Source organism: Lonchura striata, chromosome 6, assembly GCF_046129695.1.
Source record: "Lonchura striata isolate bLonStr1 chromosome 6, bLonStr1.mat, whole genome shotgun sequence".
In the NCBI taxonomy this organism is placed as follows: domain Eukaryota; kingdom Metazoa; phylum Chordata; class Aves; order Passeriformes; family Estrildidae; genus Lonchura; species Lonchura striata.
In genome coordinates, this window is record NC_134608.1 from 43,259,159 (window position 1) to 43,279,948 (window position 20,790).

The 20,790-nt window shown below is 41.9% G+C and overlaps 1 protein-coding gene across 1 annotated transcript in view; it reads right to left on the reverse strand.

The window, feature by feature from the left end:
• LDLRAD3 (low density lipoprotein receptor class A domain containing 3) overlaps nucleotides 1-18,331 on the reverse strand; it is a 105,046-nt gene extending 86,715 nt beyond the window's left edge. Inside the window, exon 1 of the mRNA XM_031505051.2 lies at nucleotides 18,245-18,331. Within this exon, the coding sequence (XP_031360911.1) occupies nucleotides 18,245-18,278 (34 nt within the window). The 5' untranslated portion in view covers nucleotides 18,279-18,331. The remainder of the gene's footprint in view (nucleotides 1-18,244) is intronic.
• Between the last annotated feature and the right edge of the window lie 2,459 nt (nucleotides 18,332-20,790).

Below are 20,790 nucleotides of genomic sequence, written 5' to 3' on the forward strand. Positions count from 1 at the left end.
AAACAAAAGAAGATGCTGAGAGTCAGGAGAGGCTTCCTTCAGAATACCTCATTCATAATTTAACTGTTAACAGCCATGTAACTGGAGTGGCTGCAGGAAAAATTAACTGTATAGCTGTCTGTTATACTGAAAGCACTTCAATTGTGTTTGCCTTCTACTTAAGCAATGGGGCTTCACATTATTTCAAGGGTTAGTCCCTTTGGAAAAAAGAAAAAAAGGGAAGAAACTCAACTAATAAATAGAATTAATTTAACTTCATTTTTAATCACTCAAGAAAGACTATAGTAATCATATTTGGCCTTTCACATTCTCCTCATCTCCTAGGCAATTAATTTTCACATATTCAATCACAATATAGTCCATAACATAGAAAGGAAATAGTTATGCACTTGTTGCTTCGCTGTAAGTTTTGTGTATGGATATTTCTGATTCAGGGGGTTAACACAAACATAGCATTCCTTTTGACCACGTACACTGACCCATACTCTGTGAACAATCTGAAAGTATAAAGGGAAAACTAACACAGAAAATATAATGGAGTGTTAAGATTCACCCAGGATTAAGAAATTTTGTTCAAGCTGTGTCCTAGATCATATTGTTGTGTTTCACACACAAAGCAGATAATATGGCTCAACCAGAAGCACTTCATATTATCTATTAGCTCTTTGAACTATGGCTGTGTTTTCTACAGATTTTCCATAATATAAATTTAGAAGTAATATGCTAAGTATTGACTGCATTACAGCTGATGATTGCACAAACAAACTTAACTGAAGTGCTACCTCCATCAAACAACATCTGTTCATTATATGTGTGAACTCAAAAGAGTATGAAAATGTCTATGATACAACACCCCTAACACAGACATGCTTAAGACGAGGATAGAAGTTCTTGCTTCCTTTCGCCTTATCTGATCACCAAGTTCATTCATATGATCAGAAATGGTACGGAGTATCCTTCAGAGTCTGGAAGCTTCATCCAAAAAGCAGGAAGATGTTCTCACAGAGACTGCTACCACAAGGTAACTTCGCAGCTTTGTCACAGCCATCATCTGAATGGTGATTATGAATTTTTCAGTGTATTGCAGATTACCCCCTACCTGGCTGATATTCTTCATCGCATTCAGACACAACAGACCACCAATCACAGCGACTGCCAGAGAAGGGTGGTGACACAACTTTTCCAGTATGTCCACGTACCTTCTGTGTTTCAGAAGCATCTTGACAACACAAAGCACAAGCTGACAGAGATGCTTTGTGGTCAAACACTTACTCAGCACTTAAATTTTGATCTTATGGTAAGATCAAAACCACAGTAAAACTTTAAATGTATGACAGAAAAAGTTTCCTTCCCATACCAAACCAAAAGCACAAATTTCACTGTGCCACTGGAAACCAGAAACTAATTACTCCTTCCCCAAGTCTTAATTCTTCCTTCTGCTGCACCTTTATATCAGAGCTTCTCCACTGAAGATGTTAAAATCTCACTTGAGAAAAGCACCGATTTGAGGATATTTTTGCTTGTAAGTGAAGTTTTAAGCAATTGCACAGACTTAAAAATACTCTTTTCCCTTTCTCAGTTTGGTGCCTAAGAAGGTCAACAATAAATATTCCTTTTAATACATGGAAGAACAGATTTAGAAACATAAAGCAGACACATTGCTGTGCAAAACACCCTTGCTGCAACACATTCAAGTCAAAACTCAGTTTGACAACTCCTCCATGGAAAACTATTTACTCAAAGTAGCAGGATCATTTGTGTCCTCTTTCCCTGAAGAGAGGCAAGAGTGACTACAGACAGAACAAAGTGCAGCAGGCTGAAAATACTAACTTTTTCATTTTAATTAAATATCATTATTTGAAATTTCTTTTTGAAACCAACACTTTTTAAGGGAATCTTGGTAAATGGAAACTGAAACAAGAATGCAGTAGGTCTTTAAGTAATCCCACAAGGCAGATGATTGACACTGATATTGTTTCCAGCCCAGTCCCTTTACTGAAGTTTAAAGACATCAGAACACATTAAAACAAAACCAATAAAGGATGTTTGGGCACTGGAAGAGGTTCTCCAGGGAAGTGGTCACAGTTCCAGCCTAAGAGAGTTCAAGAAGCATTTGGACAATGTTCTCAGGCATAGGCTGTGATTCTTCAGGATGTCCTGTGCAGGGCTGAGATTTGGATGTGGTGATCCTTGTGGGCTCCTTCCAAATCAGGATATTCTGTCATCTCTGAGAACTGAGATATCAATTCATTTTTATTCCCACAGCAGTTGAAGGCAAAAAGTTAAAGCACTGAAACAAACCCATTGAGGTTCTTTTAAAGAATCATGATGCAAATTCTCAAGAATGTATAAAAATAGTAACAAAATCATTCTTCATGTGTGTTTAAGATAGAACTGAATCAATTTGGAAGCTATGTATGTTTATACAAAAAAACCCCAAAAAACAAACTATTTATTTCCCTTTAATGCCTCCTTGGCAAACCAGACTCAGATGAAAAACATACTCCAACAGACTGCACTGGTTTTTAGGAAGCAGCATAGTGTCTGAAACCATTCAGCACTGCCAAACACTGCACAAGTGTTAAAGAGTTCAGATTCTGCAAGGTAAGGCAATATCCCAAATTTTAAGAAAGTGATCAGAAAACATACGAATAAAGCCCAGTTGTAGCTATTTATCTTTGGACCTTCATCCAGGAAAACAGATGAAAGATGCTTGCAGCATCCTAGGGGATAAGCTATATAGATAAATTAATATTTTCCCCCCATCTCTCATTTCTACATATTGGAGAGCGTGATCCTGCCCTGCTTCCTTATTTGTATTTTAGCTTATACCTTACATAGAACAGAGACTACCCTATGCTAATAAAAAGAAGCACCACATATTTTTCAGGACATCTATTTAAATATTCCCCTCTCTGCCATCCAGGAAAGAAATCTGCCATTGCTCCACCCTAGTAGATTGGAGGCACGACCTTCTTGCTATCAGGAAACACTGGAAGGAGAACCTGCACAATTCCAAATGACTGCTCACATAAAAAAGCAATACATATACAACTGTTATCCACTCCCAAACTACATATTCTAATTATAATGAAAAACTATCAGAAATAACTCACATATGATTCAAAGTACAGATATAAAAGGGATAACTGAAATAGCCTTCTTAGAGAAGGTTAAGAGACAAGCTTAGAGACAACTCCACTAGATAAAAGAAGCAGACCTCTAAGCAGTTTGAGCACCAGCAAGAGGAAAAGACAGCAGTCCAGAAGTAGCCTACTTGAACAAATTAAAAGAAGCAAAAGTAACAGTGACAGTCACACATGCAGGGGTGAGTCCTCCAAGTTCAGCCCGAGTTTCAGCCCTTGCTGGACCTGCTGCTTTACTGATGCAAAAAGAAATCCACCATCTCATCTGAGGCTGTTTGCCACATTCTTTTTGTAAGCTGCTCCAATTTTATTGTGGCTCGAGGGCAAAGCATTCATGGAGGAGAAGGGAAAATGCATGTGCACAACAACCTCATAAAACATTGGGAAAAGCAGAGAAGTGGAACTGACAGTGGCAAGTACCGCTTCCTAGTGTCTTACTTAGCAAATCAATCGGAAATCAGCTCCAGCAATTAAGTGATAATGAATTATTGATGACACTCACTTTGGGGAATGGAGCACTTAACCAGCATTTATGAAACTAAAGAAACTGAGGTGGGTAAGTGCTATCCCCGTTTTGCAGACGGCACAAAGCCAGGCAGACAGCAAACAATTTCACGACATTATGCCTTGCCGAGGATCACTTATCTCTAGCATATTATCTCAGTTCTGTTTGTACATGGTCACACATCTCCTTGATTTGTAACATATTCCTGCTTCAGAGAGGCACAGTGAATCTCCAGCTACAAAATTCAATCATTTCAGTAACCACATCCTATTACCTTTTCAGAGGCGGGGAGAAAAAGGCTGCTTAAAGTAAAGGGCAGTAATATTGGAGCCAGTGAAAAACTACTTTAAAATGTGATCTACAACATATGTTCAGTGGCAGAATCTGCCCTTGAGAAAGCCAAGAAGGTATTCAAGCCCTACTATTTCAAGATACTTTAAGTCTGTGCTTAACATGTGTTTAAGTCAGTCAACTTTTTTTTGCCAATGCAAATATATTCAACTAGAAACTCAGAAGAAAGCCAAGAATTCAGTCTTGGATTTAAAACACTTGCCAGCCACTCAAGGCTGTCACTAATGCCATACAGGAACATTTCCTATAACTAACACATAAAAGGGATCTAGAAAAGAGAACTCTACTCCCACCATACTCCACACCTGAGCTTTCCAACTGATGTCATTATCTATTTATACCATTAAAAACCAAACAGACAAAGGAAGATGTGAACATTCACAGCACATTATCTTTCCTACACCTTCACAATTTTTCATCGGACTTAGCAAGCAGAGGCTATTGTCTACATGCACTTAAAGGTAAGTCTCTCACACTTCAGCTTTCACCCTCAACAGCAGCTGCCAGAGCTGAGGCAGACACAGATGCAGCTTTACAAATTAGCAGCCACATGCCATCCAACTGGTGTGAAACACCAGGACGTCCCTTCAAACACCACAATGGTTACACACATGCGAGTGTGCTGACTCACAGTCAGCTCTGACAAGAACACTGGTGACATAAGCTTCAGGAGGAGGAAGATGAATGTCAGTATCTGCAACATAGTCCAGCCTTGCAGACAGGATGCCTTTCAGGGAAGGGCAGCTTTCTGTGTGGAATTTGAGATGACCGGATATCAGGGTTCAGCCCTGCCACAGAGGTCTTACATGACCATATTATTCTGCTTTCCTTGGCTTCAGTTTTCCTTTTCTGTTAATGACTACTAATGCTCTCCTATCCCATGGGAATACTGCCAGCATCCATAATTTATCATTCCACCCTCCTTGGATGCTGAGAAGATGGGTACCTGAAGATACATACTGATCAGTTGTTTGCCAAATATATAAACTGTTTTTAAAGACGCATAATAAAAAATGCAAACTATTAATATTAAAGCCCATCTGTGTATCATATAACCATTAAGGAGGGAAAAGGCCTCAGTAATCACCGAGTCCAAGCATTAACCCAGCACTGACAAGTTCACTACTACACCATGTCTCTAAGGACATCTACATGTTTTTTGAACACATCCAGGGATTGTGATTTCACCATTTGCTGGGCAATCTGTTCCAATGCCTGATCACCCCTTCGGTGAAGGATTTTTTCCTTATTCCCAGGTTTATACCTGGCCTGGCAAAACTTCAGGCCGTTTCCTCTTGTCCTATTGCTTGTTACTCTGTCTACCTCACCTCACTAACAATGTTTTTTCAGGGTGTTGTAGAGATCAGTAAGATTTCCCCACAAGCCCCCTTTTCTGCAGGTTAAACAACCCCAGCTCCTTCAGCTGCTCTTCACAAGACTTGTGCTCCAGACCCTTCACCAGTTCTGTTGTCCTACTGTAGACTCATTCCACTACCTCCATGTCTTTTGTGCAGTGAGGAGCCCAAAACTGAACACAGGAGTCAAGGTGTGGCCTCACTGTGTAGAGTACAGGGGACAATCATTGCTCTGGTCCTGCTGGCCACACTATTGCTTATTCAGGCCAGGATGCCATTGGCCTTCTTGGCCATTTGGGCACTGCTGGCTCATGTTCAGCTGCTGTCAACCAGCACCCCCAGGTCCTTTCCTACAGGGCATCTTTCCAGCCACTTTCCCCCAAGCCTACAGTATTGCATGGGGTTGCTGTGACCCAAGCCCCTCAGGACCCAGCACCTTGCCTTGCTGAACTTCACACAATTGGCTTTGTCCCATTGATCCAGCCTGCCCAGATCCCCCTGCCTTCCTACCCTCCAGCAGATCAAGACTCCCACCCAGCTTGGTGTTGTCTGCAAACTCCATTTATTCCTCAACAGTAAACAGGCATTTTTATATTTTTATATCCAAAAATCTTTGAGGTATGCAGCTGATACACAGTTCTGGCATTCTAACTAAAATAGGTAGGACCACCCTGTATCAGATAGGCAGGAAGGAGTTTAGGAAATTGCAGCTTCAACTACCAACTAGACTCAGTTCACATAGTAACTCTCTAGAGAAAAGTGATCCCCTAGACTTAACAAACTCAAATAATTTTAGATACACAAATTAATTGCATTGTTATTTACACTTACAGGTTATTTAAACAACAAGAACACCTGGTATGGTTCAATTTGTGTTTTTCTTTTGCATCTATCCTTTACTTCATTTAATGCTGGGGTTTGATTAGTGGGAAAAGGAAACAACATGGGAAGCTTGTTTGAAAACAGATTATGAATCCCTATGTTTCAAAGTATCCAAAAACCACTCCACCCTGGAAACATGCAATGACTAGCTCTTGGTATAGCCGTTTACACCTAGGGTTTAATTTTGCCAGTTGAGCTCACTCAAACTGCTCTCTAACCAAAACATTTACTACAGCATTTCAGTAACGCATTTTTTCCAACACAACAGGCCAACAGTCCTTCTAAACCAAAGCAAACAACACTGGAACAGTAACTAAATCTGTGCCAAGTTAGTTTTCTTACAGGAATGTGCAAAGTAGCTTGGAAGGCTTGTGTTTGCAAACACCCAACTTATTCCATCTTCAAAGGCCAGACTGGCAAAGGTGCAAAGACCATTCCATTTCCTCAATGAGACATCCCTTATCAGACATGCTTCCTTTCCAAATGGAGATAACCACCTGGTATTTTAGAAGTCTAAATCACGCACTCTTTACTGGGCTAAAAACTGGTTGGATAGCGAGGCCCAGCGAGGAATGAACATACATCCAGCTGGCAGCCAGCCACAAATGATGTTCCCCAGAGCTCACTGTTGGGCCAGTCCTTTTAATACCTCTATCAATGACCTGAGTGAGAGGACCAAGTGTCCGGTCAGTCAGTTTGCAGACAGTGCTAAGCTGGGTAGGAGTGTTGATCTGCTGGACAGGCTGGATCAATGTGCCAAAGCCAGCTGTGTGAGGCTCAGCAAGGTGAGGTGATGGGTCCTGAGGGAGCTGGTGTTGTTTAGCCTGGAGAAAAGGAGACTCATGAGGACCTTATCACTCTCTACAAGTGCCTGAAAAGAGGTTGTAGCCAGGTGGGGTTTGGGCTCTTCTCTCAGGCACCCAGCAACAGAACAAGAGGACACAGCCTCAAGGTGCATCAGGGGACATTCAGGTTGGACATTAGGAAGAATTTTTTCACTGAATGGGATGCCAAAGGAGATGGTGGAGTCACCACCCCTGAAGTATTCAAGAAGTGACTGGACATGACACTTAGTGCTACAGTGACATGGTGGTGTTTGGTCAAAAGCTGGACTCAATCTTGGAAGGCTTTCCCAACCTTGATGAGTCTATGATTGTATGTGGGCTTAATTTTAACAAGATCTAATGAGCCTTACAGAGGTCTCCAACACAGGCCCAAAGGAAGCTACACTAATTGCTTCTTCAACTGGAAAGTTTGCACACAATTGAGATCTGCCTAATTTTGCAACTACTGATGAAAAAACAAAGTACCAACAGTGCAGGGAAAATTTAACTAAACCATGGTTGAACAGTTTCCCCATGAGACTACTCACAAGGAGCAGTGGCAGTCAGCAGATCAGCAACTCTGGATTCAACCTCAGTTAGGACACAAATATCCTGCCAAGGAGCAGCACTGTTTCTTGTGTTTCCAGGTTTTATTTGACTCAGCTAATTGGCCATTAAGCTCCAATGAGGTGGACATTTATCTACAGATAACACAAGGAAATTGGAAAGTAAGCAGCCTGAGGCTACCCTGAAGACTGTTAACCAAATAGTAAGGCAGAGCTCAATTAAAACAATTCATCAGAAAACCTATACAGTTCATTGGCAGATTTTCAAGGATCCCATTAGAAATTTTAAGGATATTCAATCTGATTAGACACTGAAGTCTATCTCATGTAGAAACCATTAATAAATAAAGAGCCTTTAACTTTGAAAGCCTGAACATTATCAAAGCCACAGCAGGAAGAGACACTGGGCCTTTCCTGTGTAACTAACATGCACAATTTTCCATAATAATGGCAACCTCTTTCTGAAAAATGAGACTGATGAAAAGGTACAGCTGTGCAAACCAATGTCATCAAGTACCCATCACTTGTGGGTAGAGTCTGTTGATGTAACTAAGAGACAGACACTCTTTACATGCTACCTCAAAAAAGCCTACATGCAGGACCTCTGAATCACAAGCATTCCATGAAATGTCTTATGTCAGTTGTTGAAAAGGGCAGGCATTTCAATCACTTGAAATTGCAGTGCAAATAGGAAATTACACTGCAAAACATTTTGTCACTCATTTTATGAAAACTTGAAGAAGAAAAATGGCTATTGTGCTCTTAACCTTAATGGACATATAATTCAAGTACAAAGTACAGTCACTGAAACTATTCTGGACTCATTTTTTGAAAAGAAAGGTTGCAATGAAAAATATTTCAAAAAACACAATGCTGTCAGTAATCACTATAGGGCAAAAAATCTGACAACACTCTACTTCAAAATTGCAATTTAGAAGCTCACATTCCTAATGGGAGATTTTCAGAGTACAACTGGTACTGCCAACTTGTATTGTTTAAAAATACTCTTAGGAACTCTACTATTAATGTCCTTTTTATCTTCCAAGTACTCTGTTAATGTTCTAGACAGACCACTTTGATCTCCGATTTCTATACTGCACGTGGTAGCTCCATTTTCAGAGGAGATAAAAAGAAAAGGTTCCTGAAATTTAAATACTGCTTGCAGATAACAGAGGGAAGTCCTTCATCTGACTGCAAAAGGACAAATACCTGTGGTTTGATTAAGAACGTGTAAGCTGAAAAATATCACAGGGATTCATTTTTCTCCTACCTTCACACTTGCTGATATTCAAAGCCAGTATATTCACAAGATTGAAAATGCCTAAAAAGAGTAGGTAGATCTCACCTTTTAAGACAGGGCTACCAAATACTTCTTAGAGAACATAAAATCAGAATTCCAACAGGATTCAATTCAATTAATGACAAGTTTAACATCTAGAACCCTGGTTACATAGTAAAATGAATGATCTGTTCATTTAAAAGTTCACAATGTTTTGGGTTGGATTTTTTCACAATTCTACCTGTAACTCCATTTATGCTTTCATTTCACTCACAATTAGGTACTGAAATTCAGCCATATGGATTGTTTTCCTCCCTCTCCACCTTCTTTTTACCTTTCAAAAACTTGCTGAAAAGAAGCCTTTTTTGAAAGACAGCAATCACCACAAACACCATTTTCTTCCTTCGCCAATTCTGAATTATGCCACTTAGTTTAACAACTTGGTCTTTTTGAAAGTGACTGAGCAGTAAGTTCTTCCAGACTCCAGGATTTCACAAGTGCAGCCTGCTTTCTGCCAGACTAAGCAGATCTTGATCTCAGCATCTGTACTGTGCCTTTCCAGTTACAAAAACAAGCAAAGATGTTCAGATTTTACATTATGCCAAGGCCTTGAGAAGACATGTTTCTCGCCATTGATCAGACCATGGAAAATTTAGTTTGGCATCTGCAAGATCACCATCAGAGCCACAAACTCTTCTGGCAGACAGCCATTCTCCTCAAGACAAAAAACATCCACTTCAGGTTCCAGAAAACCATATATTCAGTTTAGGAGTGTGCAGTTCCACCCAGCTTTCAAGACTTCAGTTTTAGGCCCAGCCATAAGAGCAACTTGTGCCATTGGCAGGAGGCTGGCTAACAAGTTAGGACTTATTTGGCCCTTGAAACTCTTTGATTGCAGTGTGTTTCCTCAGAAGGTTACACATGCTGAGTCTACCAATTTATGTGTTTATGAAGAACTGATGCACTTTGGCAGATGAAGCAACTCTACGTATTTAACTCTCTAGTCTATGACTGCACATATTTAACAATACATATTCACTAATGATTTAGCAATTTATAAATCATGCCTTGCATTGTGTCAAGTAAATCCTAGCTGTCCTTCATAAATGCCTGAGAAACGGCTCATTTGCTTAAGATGCACAATTCACTAATAAACTGTACCAGAAACTGAGTAAGACCAAGTCCCAAGTAGTCTGCTCTTACTAAACTCCACCTCCCAAACTCAGCAGCAAAGTCCTACACAGCCTAAAGCTTAGCCTTATAAACAGCACAGCTAAGCAATCGACAGGAGGACAGGGCGAAGAAAAGCATGCACAGCACTAGTGTCAGAGTGAAGCAGAGCACTTGCAATAGGTAGATGCAACGGAAAAATTACAATTCCTAACTGCAGGTTTGGCACAGATATAGTAAGTATACATAACAGCATCTTTCTTTTTAAGTACAGAGGCATGATGAGGAAATCCATGGCTATCTCTATGCATCAATGGGTACAATTTGGTGAGGTCATGAGGCACAAAGGAAAAAAAGAGAAAAGGATACTGAGAGGAGGAAGGAAGTGACACAAATCATCTATGAAAAGAAGCATGTAAGCACGATGTCATCAGCATGCAGCTTCGCAAAAAGAGAACAACGATGCAGGCAAAGAGAGAAAAAGAAAGGAGTTTAACAAGAAAGGGATTCACAATCTGAGAAATAATGGCTAACTTTAAATGCAGGATTTTAGCTAAGCTTATACAAAGAGCACCAGAAACATTTATTAATCCTTAACGTAACTTCTTATTGCATTGGGAGCAGCAGAATATCAGCCCTGAGACTGAATTAGCAGCCTCGAAATTCAAAAGTGTAAACTCAAGTATTCCCTTGAGTGTGTGTGAGCCATGTGTAAGCAATGACTGCATCCCCTGTCAAGCAGCCACTATTTGGCAGGTTTGACACGGTCCTGAACCACAGGTTACCTAAGCAGAGCACCCCAAACAGACAAGCAACAGTACTTCAAGTTGTCAACTCTTGCTCTGCCTTGCAAAAGGGAGAGAAAGTGCAACTTGACAAATACATGGATTTTCCTAAGTATATCAATTTGTGTGTCTCTATCATGCTTCACATCTTTGTACACCTAACACTTCTGCGTTTGAGGAATCTTAATGCCTTTACCCTAACAACAAATAAAAAAAAAACCAGGAATACTTGACTAAAAATTATCATATCAAGAAAAATCTACTTACCTCACATCAAATCCATACCAGTCAAGGCAGAACATCTCTTAAAGGCAAAAAACCACTACTTTTAACTATAAAAACATATGCCTGATATATGTGGCATATATCTCTTTACTAAAACCAGGGTAGCATTAACAGCATCAGAAAAAGATGGTAAGAGACCTGGTGTCAAAAAAAAAAAAAAAGTTTAAATGGATAAAAGGGGAGAGAATACAGTGAGAAAATAATTATATCTTGCCCAAAGTCATACTGCTGATCAGTAACACAACCTGGAGTAGATCCTGCAGCACTAAGACCATGAACAGCTTTGCCCAGAAGGACACAAGTCTTCAGTTGATGCAGATACGTGTGGTTGGCAATGGTGTTCTGTCTGGAGCTATAAGCATAACTGACTCATTAACAATTGAAGTGATAAATTCATTCAAAATACATAAAGCAAGAGAAATCACTCCAAGGAAGGACAGAATATGAGCATAAAGTGATACTGAGTAGTCAGAATTCACATCTAAATTTTTAATAGAACCACAACCTACTTGCTGCAGTAACATGATTACATTTTATCAAAACAGATAAATTCTCACATGGAAATGTTATCTAAAAATCAAACTTTTCATCCAACAAACTGAACAGTTTCAAAACAGACCAACATAGGCCATCTCATGTGATGTAAATGGCTTCCATCTAAAATTTTCAATAAGAGAACACTGAAGGAGAAATTTCCCCCATCACATTCCCTAGGAGCCATCTGGAATCTGTCTAAGCAGATGAAAGATAACAACACAACACCAGAAATCCATATCAAGGTGTGGCACTTAGAGATTTCTCCTTTAATCTACAAGGAAAAAACTAATCAGAATTCATACTTAAAGAACAAAAATAGCACTAAAACCTGAAAAATTGTATTTTTTGCCCCTATTGAAACAAGCTATTTCATAACACAACAGCATATTTCAACCATATTAAACGTATACACTTCCTAATTTTTAATAAATTAAGTCTCACAGGCTCCTTGAGAGACACCAAAACCATTTTAAAATTAAATCTTTTGGCTAAGAAGACATAGTATCAGGACCTTGGAATTCATTAGCTCCCAATCCTAAATGATCCCAGATTTTAGCAGAGTTTCACACCCACATCACCTTCCATTCATTACCTCAGCTCCCTGTTCACTCTGACATGTGACACAGCAACTTACTCAACCATTTACACATTGACAAAGAGCAGCTTTGCTTGATATGTTTTAATTGTGACAAGTTCACAGCTGTCCAGTCCACGGCTGGAAGAAGGCTTAAGAAACACGCAGGAAAAAGGCATCAGCAGCCACCCCACCCCCCTAAATTGCTTCCATTTTCATTTTGTTCATCTGGGGCCTTTTGATTATCCACCCATATGATTCCCCAATCCTTCAGCACATTTCTCACACTAACAGGAGCTACCTATTATTTCTCTCCAGCTTCCAAAGAGTACACATTTCTATAAGCTGCAACTAAAATACGTATGTGATTCCACAAATTCCTTTGCAACCAAGAAGTGGGTAAGTGGGGATCTGCATAAGCAGCTGAGAACAAGAACAAGGAGAGACCAATGGCTCCATTTAGGAATCTCTCTGCCTCAGCATTTCCCATGTGCAAATTAAAACACACCCACACACCAAGCCAGCTACTATTACACCATCTTCTCCCCTAAAAGGATTTTTCTGTCCTGATAGACAACACTGCATGCAAGGTGAGGTTGGCCCAAAATGCCTTTTAGTTTGCCAGTTTCACTAGCACAAGATTGCAAGAAAGAAACGAAACATCTGGTCAGGTTACTGCAGTTTACAAGATTCTACATGTCAAATAATCTGGATACAGATAGGGTCCTTGCAAACGCAAAACCTCATTGATCATATAAATCACAAGTTTCACTATCAGAGGTAACTAATTTAGATAAATGCTTTCTGCATGGTGTTTTGTTTGCTTGTTTTTCTTAAGCTATTTGTTTAATTTTCAATCTTTGTTGTTGTTTTTTTTTTTTTTTGTTTCTTAATATGAGCTCCTCCTCAAAAATTCTATAGCAGCCAGTAAATGTATGATAAACTAATTATCCTAATGGTTGACTATACAATTACCTCCAGCCCTTATCTATTTACATTTCAAGCAAAGGACAATCTGTCATTCTATGTTTCACATGAGAGCTACCTTAAAATACACACTTAAAACTGTTTTCACTTGAAATATTCCATTTCGCATTTTAGATATAGCCCATTATGAGGTCCTGCTAGAGTAGAAGAGTTATGTTTTAATACTTGAAAAGGCAAAAATGCCAAAACCCTACTATTGAGACCCAGGATGTTTTTCCTTCCTCATCTTTGAAACCTGCCAGCTGATAATGCAGCTGTTTTCAAATTCAGACCCTGAAAATGCCAGTTGAAACAGTTATCACAGAGTGCCTTGTACCAAAGGTAGAAGAATATCCTCAGCTCCAGTCTGCAGCAGGCAGGACAACTGAACAGCCTACCAGGCTTTCTAGCAATTCATAAAACTCATCAGCTTCTACAACAGACAAGACATTGAAATGGAGAGCACTGCTACCATCACAGCTACAGATTTTTCAAGCCTACTCCATTATTGCATTTCTGCTCACATGGACAGAGAGAGTAATCACAGAACAGGATATATGACAGACTACTCTGGTAAAATGTACCAGTTTGGAAAAATAAATTAAATTTTAAAAAACACAAACAAAAACCAAAGCAAATTCTTCAGGTGATAAATTAATTTTTAATTAGGCCTTCCCACATTGCCCTGAAACACAGAGATACTTGAATCTCAGCTCAATTCATCACTGCTACCTAACAAATCAACACAACCCTGTAACAGTCTAGAGGATTTACAGCAAAGGGAGCCATTTTATTCCTTACCCAGTAGATAAATGGCATAAAAATGAAAGCAGGATGCAGGTTTCTATTGTCACAATAAAAGTATTACAGTACCACCAGGAAATTTTTTTCTTTAAAGAGGTATGGAGCTTGCTGGTCTCAGTGTATCAGGCACTACAGACTGCCTGCTTGTAACAATTTATTTTACATTTGTACAAAAGATGCATTTTTACTACCTATTTTCTTTCTAACAATCTTCACTTCCTATCACAACATGTGACTGCAACATTGCAGTCATGCTTCCACCCTCTCAGCCTGGCAACTGCAGACTCTGCAGCAATCATCTGATGGCATGGTTGGAAGTTCCTGGGCTCTGCAACTCCCCATATTCAGTGAGTAAGAGAAATCTGTTTAAATCTAGCCAAGGACACACCTCCCCCAAATCATCCTCTGCTTATTTCAGTCCCTGCACAAAAAATGTACTTGCAAGAGTAAAGTCTGACAACAGCCTCAAACATCAAATGTTGAATAACCAGAAACTGATTCAAGACAACTTGTGAGTGGGCACAGGCTCCTGTGAGAAATCCCAGATTCTCCTCAGCATGGCTGTGGAGCTTTGCATTGGAGTGGGTACTCCTGGCTGCTCTCATTACAACCAGTGGCAGACTCACATCCTCAGCATATATCCAGTGCTTGTTATTACTGTCCCAAGCTGGAAGTTTCTTGACTTACCAACTATAGGAATCTTTCTCCATCTCTCTCCCACACTGATGTGCTCCCCATACTCACAGCTGGCTTATGTACCAGGAAAGACAAACACTGGTTATGAAGCACTAGACTCTTAAACTGAGTTTGTAAGAAGACTGCTTCAAAAACACAGAACAGACCTCCTGAATACACAATACAGACATGAGTCTTCAAGTAGAGTGTAGCATTTTTTTCTCTCTGCTTATCTAACAGTGGAGACTGCTAGTCAGCAGTGCTGATTACTACTGCCATGCAGTACATAAGGTTTTCAACAAAGAAATTCTGCTATTAGCAATACCTCTGAATGTCAGTACAAATGAAGACCCATGTAAGGAAATAATGATTATTTACCTAACACCATGTGGAAGTTTTAAGTTACCAGATATTACACAATGCAGACTAATGTGGTAACGTGACTCTTCAAATAGTCCTACCTCTGCTTGATTTTAGGGATGGTCTGGTTTTTTGCAAGATTTTGAGGTACAGTTGCAAAATGCAATGAAAGCACATGTGTGGCCCTTCATGTTTATGCTGTCTGTGGGATGGGTCCTGACTGTAACAATCTTAGACCAAAAGACTAGAGGGATTAAGACAAAACGCCTCCCCTTAGTACAGAGCAAGCTGAGCATATTTTAAAAGGCATAATATCTACCTTACGTATTTGACTAAGGTATCAGAAAGGCCCTTATATTGAACTGTGACATCTGGGGATGATACTTGGAAATCCCAGCTGTGCATTGCATTTTGATCCCCCAGTCATTTTAAACATTTTAAAACCTTCTTCAGTTGAAACAGGAAGGTCTGTAATTGTCAGGAAAAAAGTGTCCCTTTTTTGCTCACTTTGTAATCATACTTCTAAAAGCAGTTAACTTACCTGAATGTTTGTGATTCCTGCTATCATTTCTCTTCTTAATGGATGATATACAGATTGAAGAAAAAAAATACATAAATCTATGTTCAAAACACGTTCCATAGATTTAGGTTTCTTTAAATTAAAAAAAAATTGTCTTGAACACACAGTACAGTGGCAGTCAGGATTACTGAACTCATTTTTCTGTTAGGGATTGTTTACATTTTATTAGTTTTTCAGCTGTAGTGTACTTGCAATTCTCTGAAACAATTATTTCCAAAACTCACTGCAACTGAGTGTAGATCAGCTTGCATTACTTCATACAAGAAGATACACATAGATGTCTGTTTTCTAACTAACAGACATTCTTCTATATTAACTTAACCCGATAATGTTGTTACAGTCTGAGCTGGAAATAGGAATCCTTGCAGGACATAACCTACATCCAGGAACTCCTGGGCTGACACTGAGCCAAAGTAAAGTGCTGGAAACTGGGTCACACCATGACATGTACAGGGCAGCAGGAGGGGATCGGAGCCGAGCCTGACCTGCTTACTCTGGCAAGAGCACGAGAGATGAAAGAAACTGGGTGCATGCTGCCCAAGAGCTTGATGAGACTTGAAATGAGATGGGGACTAGAAGAGGAAAGGAAGGTAACCAAGAAGCTCAGGGAACAGAGGCTGAAACTTGAGATCCATAGTCTCTTTCTGATCGATTACCATTAAGTTACCAACTGAAATTAACAAGCCTGGCGTAAGTGCAAACTCGAGTATCATAACAAAATAAAACCTTTCCCATGCAGATAGGCTCTTTCAGGATGAAAAGCACTATTCAATACAACTACAATATTATGAATCAAGACAAAAATAAAAGATCAACTTTGCCTTGCAAATATTCACTGCTAATGCAAGTCAACAGTTACCTCTGCACGCTAGCAGAACAACTGTTTAGACAGGACACTTACACTGTTTATCTTCTGTTAACTGAAATTCATCCCTGGGGTTTCAAGGTTTCCCATCTGTACCCAAAAAAGATTCAATAGGAAAAGAAGTATTTATATTTTATATCAGGAGTTACCAGAAGTAAAATTCAAAACAGAGTGAAGGCCAGGCAGAGACAAACTTATGCTCCCTGTGGGAAGCTTGCAGGGGTGCCAAAATATACAGAGGAAGCAACACCTAAAAAACAAATCCCTGAAGACCCCCTACTTTATTTTGCAAAAGAAAAACAGAACACATGAAAAAAGAAGTTTTAGAAATTTCTTTGAATCTGCCCCAAAGTAAACCAGAGTATCTGGTTAAGTAACTGCAAGAATGTTGTGCAAGAACGGCAGCCAGCAGTCAAAAAGCTGAAGTACCAACTTCCACACAAGAAACAGGTCTTTGTCACTGCCCCCAAGCCAAGGTGGAGCAGGAACATGGGGTGTGGGTGGCTGGGAAACCTTCATATGTAAAGATCAGTATCTTGTCGATGGGAACCCTCCGTGTTAATCTAAGATTGGTATTACAAGCAAATACATTCAACATATGGAAGCACAGAACTTGCTGTTAATAATTAGATGAAATTCTGGCAGCAGTAGAATGGAAATTAATAAGGAAGAAGGCAACACAATCCAGGTAAACAAACCTGAGCTTTGTCTGAAGCCTCCCAAAAATGGAACAGCGGAAATAGTTTTGCAAAGACACCTAAACCTCCAAAGACTTACGAATGTCACAAAGTTTGTAGCTGTCTAATTCCAAAAGGGTGCAAGTCCTGTAGCTCTTCACCTCCTTCCTACCCATCTACAACAGACTCGAACTCTTACCATAGAAGTCGTGAAACTTAAAAGCTCTTCATGACAACAAATACTCTAAAATGACAAGAAAAGAAAATAATTTGAGCTTGATAATCTGAGTTTTACACACTGTGTGTCATCACTTTATCGCCAAGGCGTGATTCGGAAACAGACCCAGCAGCATGCAGCCAGGCTACTTACACTGTCTGGAAAAGAGCCCGCTAAGATCATGTTGCAGAAATAATTCACACCTGCAGCAAAGCTGCACAAAACATCATCAACTCGCCAATTCTGACAGGCATATGCCGACCGTGACGGGGAGAAAGAGTATAGACGAATATGAACAAGAAGTAAGAAATGCGCTTTCGCACGCCAAGTGAAGCCGGGCAGGACCCGAGCGCTTCGCTTGGCCGCATCCCGCCGCGGGCCCACCGGCGCAGGGTCGCCCACACCCGCCACGGCCCCGCAGAGGAGAAGGGGCCCGCAGCAGCGGAGCCGCGGCCGCTTCGGCCCGGCGGCGACTTCGACGCCCGGTTCGGCCCAAGGGCGCCTGACCCCAGAGGCAGCCCGGCCCCGCTGCCCTTCCACGCTCCTCGCCCCACGCCAGCCCCGCTCAGCCCCGCCGGGGCCGGGACCACGCCGAGCACGCCCCGAGGGGCGGAGGGGCCGAAACGCACCCGCCGCGGGCATCCCGGCCCGGCCCGGCGGGGAGGGGCGGCCGAGCGGCCAGAGCGGCCCGGGGAGGGGCGGCCGGCGGCGCCCCCGGCCCGCCGCGAGCCGCCCGGGGAGGCGGGGGCGGCGAGGAGGCCCCGGCGCCCTCCCCCGCCGAGCGGAGCCGCCCCCTCGCTCCCGGGCGGCGCTGCGGGGCGCCGCCCCCGCCCGCACTCACCCGCCGAGCCCAGCAGCAGCCACAGCAGCCACATGGCCCCGCGCCGGCCGCCCCGCAAACTTCGGGGCTGCTCCGCCAGTGCGGCCCCACGGAGCTGCGGCGGAGCGGCGGTGCGGGGCCGGCCCGGGGGAGGGCCGGGGGCGGTGCCGCCGCCGCCCCGCCCCGCCGGCCGGCCGTGCCCACCCGCGGCTGCCGCCGCCCCGGCCGCGCGGCCGAGGGGCCGCCTTGTCTTCCTTGCCGCCGGTGCCCATCGGAAGCCTCCGGCCGGTGCCGGCGGCCGGGTTGCGGTGGCGTTAGCGTGTCTTAGAACAAACTCTCCGCTTGCAGCGCGGCGGGCAGGAGCCCTTTAGGAACACCTGGAAGAGTTTGGGTCAGAGCTGCACCCCTGCGGACATGCAGGGGCATAAATGCTCGCTCAACACCTTCTGCAACAACAAAGGGATAGATTGCTTTCAAAAAGCCTCCCTTTACATCTTCTCATGCATGCTCCTCTAAACTTCATTCCCTAACTAGAAGACAGGTATTTCTATAACAAGTCAGAATCACATTGGAAAGGACTTCTGACATCATCATAAAATCCAGTTTATGACCAGACACCACCTTGTCTAGACCTTTGCACTGAGTGCCATGTACAGTCTTTTCTTAAACACTTCCAGGGACAGTGACTCCACCACCTCCCTGGACAGTTCATTCCAATACCTAATGACCCTTCTGTGAAGAAATTCCTCCTACAATCCAACCTCAATCTCACCTGGCTCAGTTGAAGACCATGTCCTCTCATCCTGTTACTGGCTGCCTAGGAGAAGAGGCCAACTGACTACAGCCTCCTTTCAGCACTTTGTAGAGAGCAATAAGGTCATCCCTGAGCCTCCTTCTTTCCAGGCTAAACAATCTCAGCTCTCTCAGCCACTCCTCACAGGACTTGTGCTCCAGACCCTTCACCTCCTCCCTTGCCCTTCTCTGGACACACTCCAGCACCTCAGTGTCCTTCCTGAATTGAGAGGGACAGAACTGGACACAGTACTCAAAGTTTGGCCTCACCTGTGCCCAATACAGGGGGAAGTGCCAAGTACAAAGGGAAATCAGAGCCTGTGGAGTTTATTATCCTAGTAAAACTCTGAGACACAGGATTTGGGAAATTTATATTGCATTTTCAATCTAGGGGCCCAATCCTGACCCTACTTGGCTTCAGTGGGAGCAGGAGTGGGCCTTGTTTTAAGGAACAACATTTTTCAGCATGTGATGACCAGGAAGAAGTCCTGTGTGCCATTCTGCCTTCATGCAAAAATCATGAATGCTTCATTAAGTGGTACCTTTTGGTTGTAAAGTATTCCCCTGTGTGTCAAGTACATAAGTAGATCTGCATGTGTACAGAATAAAGTTTAACTCTCTAAAAAGCTTGCAGCATATATTTAAGAGCTGAAGAGGAAGGCTTAGTGCAGAAGGTATTTTAGCTAAGAATTAAAGCCAGTTTATAGCAGTAAAAAGCTGCCAAATGATTTCTAAAACTGTGCTCAGCTAATCTGCGCAATAATAACGTTTCAAGCAGAATTCTTACAATTCATGTTTAACATACTCAGAGGAGCTTGTGGAGATTTACTGATACGGATTTCACAGCATTTTGAAAGATTAATTTAATTTTTTATTTAAAATAAGGTTTTTATTTAAGTACTTAGATGTAGCTTCTCTTAGTTTTTCAGTGGTATTTTAACCACTGATAGCTAATTCCCGCATAGAAGTCAGCTTGGGAACTCATTTCCAGAAGGAGGTATGAGAAGGAGGAGTGATTTCTGACTCCTGAGAGATGTGGCTGTGGGAATTTCCTCTGCCTGCCAGGACACAGATCCCCAGCTACTGCCCTTCCTTCCTGGGGTCCAAGTGTGACACCCCAGTGTGAACATCTCACCACCACCAGCCAACTCACCCTGACTACATGCAGCAATTGGGGTTCAGAGGCAAAGCAAGGGGGATGGGAGCCTCTGTAGCCATTCCCAAAAAGCAAGACCTTCTAGTTTGCTGAGAGATTAAGTGGGAAGCTCTTTGCCTGTAAAAGCATTTTGTACACCTCTGCTTCTTAGCCAACACAGAATAGAAGGTCCAGTGTGATTACTCGTTACCTTTTGGATGCTGGGCTATGTGAAAATGTCTGTTAACACAAAGATGCAGGGAGAACAAAGACAGGCAGAGAAACCTCAGTAACTTCATCAGGGAAAATGGACCAGACAACACTGGCTGCTCCCAAGAACATCAGAGAAAACTGATTAAACCTTGGTAGATGGTGTGAAGTCTACCAAGAAACTGTCTCCCAGATGCCTTGCAAACTAAAGGTGATTATTGCCTATGGTATAGGATACGTGAAGGGATGCAATGGGAACAGAATTTTAGGAACTTGCAATATTTACTGTGCAATGTTTAGGGCAAGGAACACAGGAAGGAATAAAGGTGGATCGAGGAGGAAAAAATGTGGGAAAATAAAGGAAAAAGGGACGAAAGGGACTGGCCAGATCTAGCTGAGCCCTGTGTTTGATCACCACAGCTATCCTATA